This window comes from Macaca nemestrina, chromosome 5 (genome assembly GCF_043159975.1).
Source record: "Macaca nemestrina isolate mMacNem1 chromosome 5, mMacNem.hap1, whole genome shotgun sequence".
Lineage (NCBI taxonomy): Eukaryota > Metazoa > Chordata > Mammalia > Primates > Cercopithecidae > Macaca > Macaca nemestrina.
Window position 1 is genome coordinate 150,904,595 of NC_092129.1, and position 4,928 is coordinate 150,909,522.

General features: G+C 59.4%; 1 protein-coding gene and 1 long non-coding RNA gene across 4 annotated transcripts; one reads left to right on the forward strand and one right to left on the reverse strand.

Moving 5' to 3' along the window:
• Nucleotides 1-527: 527 nt before the first annotated feature.
• On the forward strand, nt 528-2,797 carry LOC105497600 (zinc finger and BTB domain containing 12). Its single transcript, XM_011768810.3, has 2 exons — nt 528-791; nt 1,300-2,797. The coding sequence occupies exon 2, from the start codon at nt 1,320-1,322 to the stop codon at nt 2,697-2,699; it is 1,380 nt and encodes a 459-aa protein (XP_011767112.1). The 5' UTR covers nt 528-791; nt 1,300-1,319; the 3' UTR covers nt 2,700-2,797.
• An 11-nt stretch (nt 2,798-2,808) lies between these two features.
• Nucleotides 2,809-4,926, reverse strand: LOC105497601 (uncharacterized). 3 transcript variants are annotated; one of them, XR_011623843.1, is made up of 3 exons: nt 4,686-4,924; nt 4,316-4,394; nt 2,809-3,971 (listed from the first exon to the last, which is right to left on the reverse strand). It is a non-coding gene; the product is annotated as an uncharacterized lncRNA (long non-coding RNA). The 3 variants fall into 3 exon arrangements; XR_011623842.1 differs by having other exon boundaries at nt 4,361-4,394; nt 4,686-4,920; XR_011623841.1 differs by having other exon boundaries at nt 4,316-4,926.
• Between the last annotated feature and the right edge of the window lie 2 nt (nt 4,927-4,928).

Here is a 4,928-nt window from a genome sequence, read left to right on the forward strand (position 1 = left end):
CTTTACAAGAGTTGAAAAGCCTGGAAATGTGGCTGGAGCCACTGTGAACACACTCAGCAGCGGAGGCAGGCGTGGGCAATACCTACCAACAGGGGCCACAGGTCGGTTGGGCCCCTGAGAGGTGCCGCTGATGCACCCAGGGCAGCGCTCTGCACAGCTGGACCGGAGAGGCACCACCCCTGGGAGCAGGTGACAGCGCCGGCAGCCTAGAGAACGGGTGCGCGCGCGCGCGCTGCGGGATGCGGCGCAGGCGGGGCGCGCGGGGACGCGGAGCGGGTAGCGCCACGGGCAGCCGGGATTGGGGGGCGGGCCCGAGTGAGCGGGCCTCCGCGCGGCACTTGGCACGCACGCGCAGACTGGCCGCGGGGCCTGGAGGCACAGAGGAGGGGGAGCGAGAAAGAGGGGGGTGTGGAACGTATTTCCGCTCTGGCGGACAAATAATCCCGGCCAAAGAGGAGGCAAGGCCGTCCGGCCCTTTAACCGCGTGGGGGTGCTGGTGAAGAAAGGGGGGTCGGGAAGGGGGGATCCTGCTCCTTTAATTCCCTCCCCTCTTCCTCCTCCCCGAGTCCTAGCCGACGCCGCCGCCGCGCGCGCGGGGCCTGGAACACACGGCGCGAGCCGCCCCCGCCCCTCCCCCCTTACGCCCACGCGGAGCCGGCCCCGCGCGCGCGCCCCGTGCACCCCCGCGCCTGCGCGCTGCCCAGGCCCTGCCCGTGTGTGGGGGGCGCTGCAGGCCCCGGGGGGGTGGGGAAAATAGGGGATAAAAAAAACAGCGCGCGGAACCGGGCCAGGTGAGAGGAGCGTGCACTCAGGGTCGTGGGGCTGGGGGGGCGTGCCACGGAGCTCTGAGCGTGGGGGCAGGGCGTGCACGGTGCGTGCAGGCGGCGGGGGGAGGACGTGAAAAGCGCGTGCAAACGTGTAAGGGGGGGCGGAGGAATGAGGCAGCCGGTAAAGGGGGCGGGGTGAGAAGAGTCTGCAACCGGGGCCACCTCGGCGTCCAGAGCCCCAGGCCTCTGCCCCCCCTTTTCTCCGTCCTTCCACCGTGGGCGCGCGGGCTCGCCCCATCCTAGCGGGCTGCTGGGCTGGGGGGTGTGGACGCCGCTGCCCCGCCCCCGAGAACCACGCCTCCCTCCTCTCAGAGGGACAGCGCCTCCCCAGGGTTGGGGAAACTGAGGAAGAGATCTGAAGACCGGGAGATCGGATGCCGGGGGGCTGGGCAAGAATGGGGGCGAGGGTCCTGGAGCCTTGGCTTCGGAGAGCCAGAGACCTTTGTCTCTGACCGGTTTCCTTCCCAACCAGGGTTGCCCACCCCCGCCACAATGGCCTCTGGGGTGGAAGTCCTGCGCTTCCAGCTGCCTGGCCACGAGGCCGCTACGCTACGGAACATGAACCAGCTCCGAGCAGAGGAGCGGTTCTGCGACGTGACCATTGTGGCTGACAGCCTCAAGTTTCGAGGCCACAAGGTCATCTTGGCCGCCTGCTCACCGTTCCTGCGGGACCAGTTCCTGCTGAACCCCAGCTCAGAGCTGCAGGTCTCCCTGATGCACAGTGCACGCATCGTGGCCGACCTGCTCCTCTCCTGCTACACGGGCGCCCTGGAATTCGCTGTTAGGGACATCGTCAACTACCTGACAGCCGCCTCCTACCTGCAGATGGAGCACGTGGTGGAGAAATGCCGGAATGCTCTCAGCCAGTTCATTGAGCCCAAAATAGGCCTCAAAGAGGATGGGGTCAGTGAGGCTAGCCTTGTGAGCAGCGTAAGCGCCACCAAGTCCCTCCTTCCTCCAGCCAGGACCCCAAAGCCAGCCCCGAAGCCCCCACCCCCACCTCCTCTACCCCCTCCACTCCTGCGGCCAGTGAAGCTGGAGTTCCCACTGGATGAGGACTTGGAGCTGAAAGCGGAGGAAGAGGATGAGGATGAGGATGAGGACGTGTCTGACATCTGCATCGTCAAGGTGGAGTCGGCCCTGGAGGTGGCACACCGGCTCAAACCCCCTGGAGGCCTGGGAGGGGGTCTGGGCATTGGAGGCTCCGTGGGTGGCCACCTTGGGGAGCTGGCCCAGAGCAGCGTGCCCCCCAGCACTGTAGCCCCACCACAGGGTGTGGTGAAGGCCTGCTATAGCCTGTCCGAGGACGCAGAAGGGGAGGGCCTGCTGTTGATTCCTGGAGGCCGGGCCAGCGTGGGGGCCACCTCGGGCCTGGTGGAAGCAGCAGCGGTGGCCATGGCTGCCCGGGGGGCGGGGGGCAGCCTGGGGGCGGGGGGCAGCCGGGGACCCCTGCCTGGGGGATTCTCGGGTGGAAACCCCTTAAAGAACATCAAATGCACCAAGTGCCCGGAAGTGTTCCAGGGCGTGGAGAAGCTGGTCTTCCACATGCGGGCGCAGCACTTCATCTTCATGTGCCCTCGCTGTGGCAAGCAGTTCAACCACAGCAGCAACCTCAACCGCCACATGAACGTGCATCGTGGTGTCAAGTCACACTCGTGCGGCATCTGCGGCAAGTGCTTCACACAGAAGTCCACCCTGCACGACCACCTCAACCTGCACTCGGGAGCGCGGCCCTACCGCTGCTCCTACTGCGACGTGCGCTTCGCCCACAAGCCTGCCATTAGGCGGCACCTCAAGGAGCAACACGGCAAGACCACGGCCGAGAACGTGCTGGAGGCCAGTGTGGCCGAGATCAACGTCCTCATCCGCTAGCCGCGCAGGCGTGGAGGCCAGGAGGCTGGGGTCCCTGGGCTGGGTGGGAAAAGGGCTCTTTGGCCCAGGAGAATTGGGGGGTGGGGGGGTCTGGGGCAGAAAGGTAAGAGTAGGAGGCTGAGCAGATGCACACATCCTGAAAGAGGGAAGATGATTCCTTGGAGAGAAGACTGTTGCTCTTCAGAGTGCAAGAAGCTGGAGCTGGGGACAGGGTTCTTGGAGTAGGCCAGGGAAATACGGGGTCCCAGAGAAAGATTTCCTTCTCTTAGAGGTGCATGTGTATGTGGAGGGAGGGAAAAGGGTCCTATAGAACAAGGGAAGACAAAAATGTTTTATTCCTGGCTAAGGCTGCCCAGGGAAAGGTTCTGACATTTCTCCAGATAAGAAGGGTGGGTGGGTGGGTGGGTACAGGGAGGGAATTTGGCAGGAGGACATGCTCCTGCTTAGAATAGACCTGGGGTGAGGGAGTGGTAGGGGAAAAGATTATTGAGTCCCAGAAAAGGAAGGGGGAGACAGTTCTTGCATGCTGGGGAAATGGGACTGCGAGTATGAGGCTTGCTGAAATTTGAGGGAGAACAAAGTAAGACGCCAGGTAAGAGAACATGGGGTGCGCATCCTGGGTAGATATTGGGAAGTGGGGGTACAATAGCAAGAACAATGGATAGTCATGGGGGTGGGGGGGTAGGGCACTTAGAAAAGAAAGAACACAAGAAGGGCTCTTGGGAGGGAGGGAGAGGAGTAGAGACATACAGTATTTTTTAAGAAAAAACATATTTTTTAGGATTTTTTCTGGAGTTTGGGGTTTTAGTTTTTCTGCTTTTGTTTTCCACAAAATAAAAAAACAAAAAAAAAAAACAAACTTTTTTTTTCTTTACACTCTGGCAACTGCCTGTACCTGACTATCCTGCCCTAGACAGCCTCTCCCTGTGATGCTGCATTAATACCTGGAGGTCACAACTCATGCATGTCCCTTGCCTGAAGGAGCCCAGCCCTAAACATAGGAGAGGAGTGTGACAAGTGAGCTCCTCTGGTCAGGGACTCCCCCAAGTCCCCGCCCCCAGCCTTCCATCAGTTCTGCTATCTCAACACTTAGCCAGGTACTTCACGGTACAAGTGATGGCAGTCGTGGGGATGCACATGAACTCTATTTGAGGGACTTAGATCAGTGCTAGGGATGAGCTACAGGTGGCCAACCTGCCCACGGAAATTGTAAGCAGGAATCTGTGTTGGTCATATTTTGTCTGGGGTAAATGGTTCATGTCTTCAGGAAAGCTAAAAAAAAAAAAAAAAAAAGCTAAGTTTGGATTAAGGTGCAGGGAAAAACTACAATTCCCAGAAAGCTCTGGAATAGTTAACCAAAGAGAACTACAGTTCCCAGAAGGCCTTGAATTGGCCTCAGGTGCCCCACCTGCCTGTGTCAAATACTGCGTGTGAAATCATACAGATATTTTCTAACTCGACCAAAACGTAATACCTAAAAGGATGGTACCCTAAATACAGCTATCGAGGTTGTCTATCTTGGTGTACATCATTTATACTTAAAGTGTCCGCTGGGCTATGACCCACGGAGTACCTGACTGTGCTTATGAAGTGTTCGGCAAAAAAGGTTTACTTACTGCAGTGTCACCAGTCAGTAATGACGTTCGGGCCGCTGGGCTTACCTGGATCCCTAATGCGTGTGGAGGTGTAACACGCCTGATATAAACAGAAGAGACATTTTGCCACAGGTTTTCAAAAGGGCACGCTGCTCCAGGGGACATGAAGCAATATGCTAGAAGCAGCCAAGAACAAAGGTGTCCTCCGCGTCCCTATCGCCCTCTTCTTGCTGGTTAGAAAGGCGAGGCCAAAACTGAGGCCGAGCCTTCTATCTGGTAACCCAAAAACTAGAAAGGCAGAAAAGCAACCAGAGGCGGGAAAAGCCCAAGCAGGCCAGAGGAAATACAGCCGCTGCCGAGAGCCGGGAGGTTCAGAAGCTCCGCTTGTTACCTAAAACCAGATGGGGACAGAGACGCCACACCTAGGCCCAGGCGTGCCTCGCCCTCGGTCCCTGCAGAGCTGAGGCCAGGAATGACAGGAATTCTCCCTTGCAGCTCCCAGCTTAGGACAGTCACAGCCATCTCCGAAGCCGCTGTCAGGGGAAAATGGCCAGAAAGCGTGTAGCGGCTCCTTTAAGGCTCCTCCTCGCCCTCCCTCCCTCGCCCACGTGACCCGGGGCGGCCGCGCGCCGGC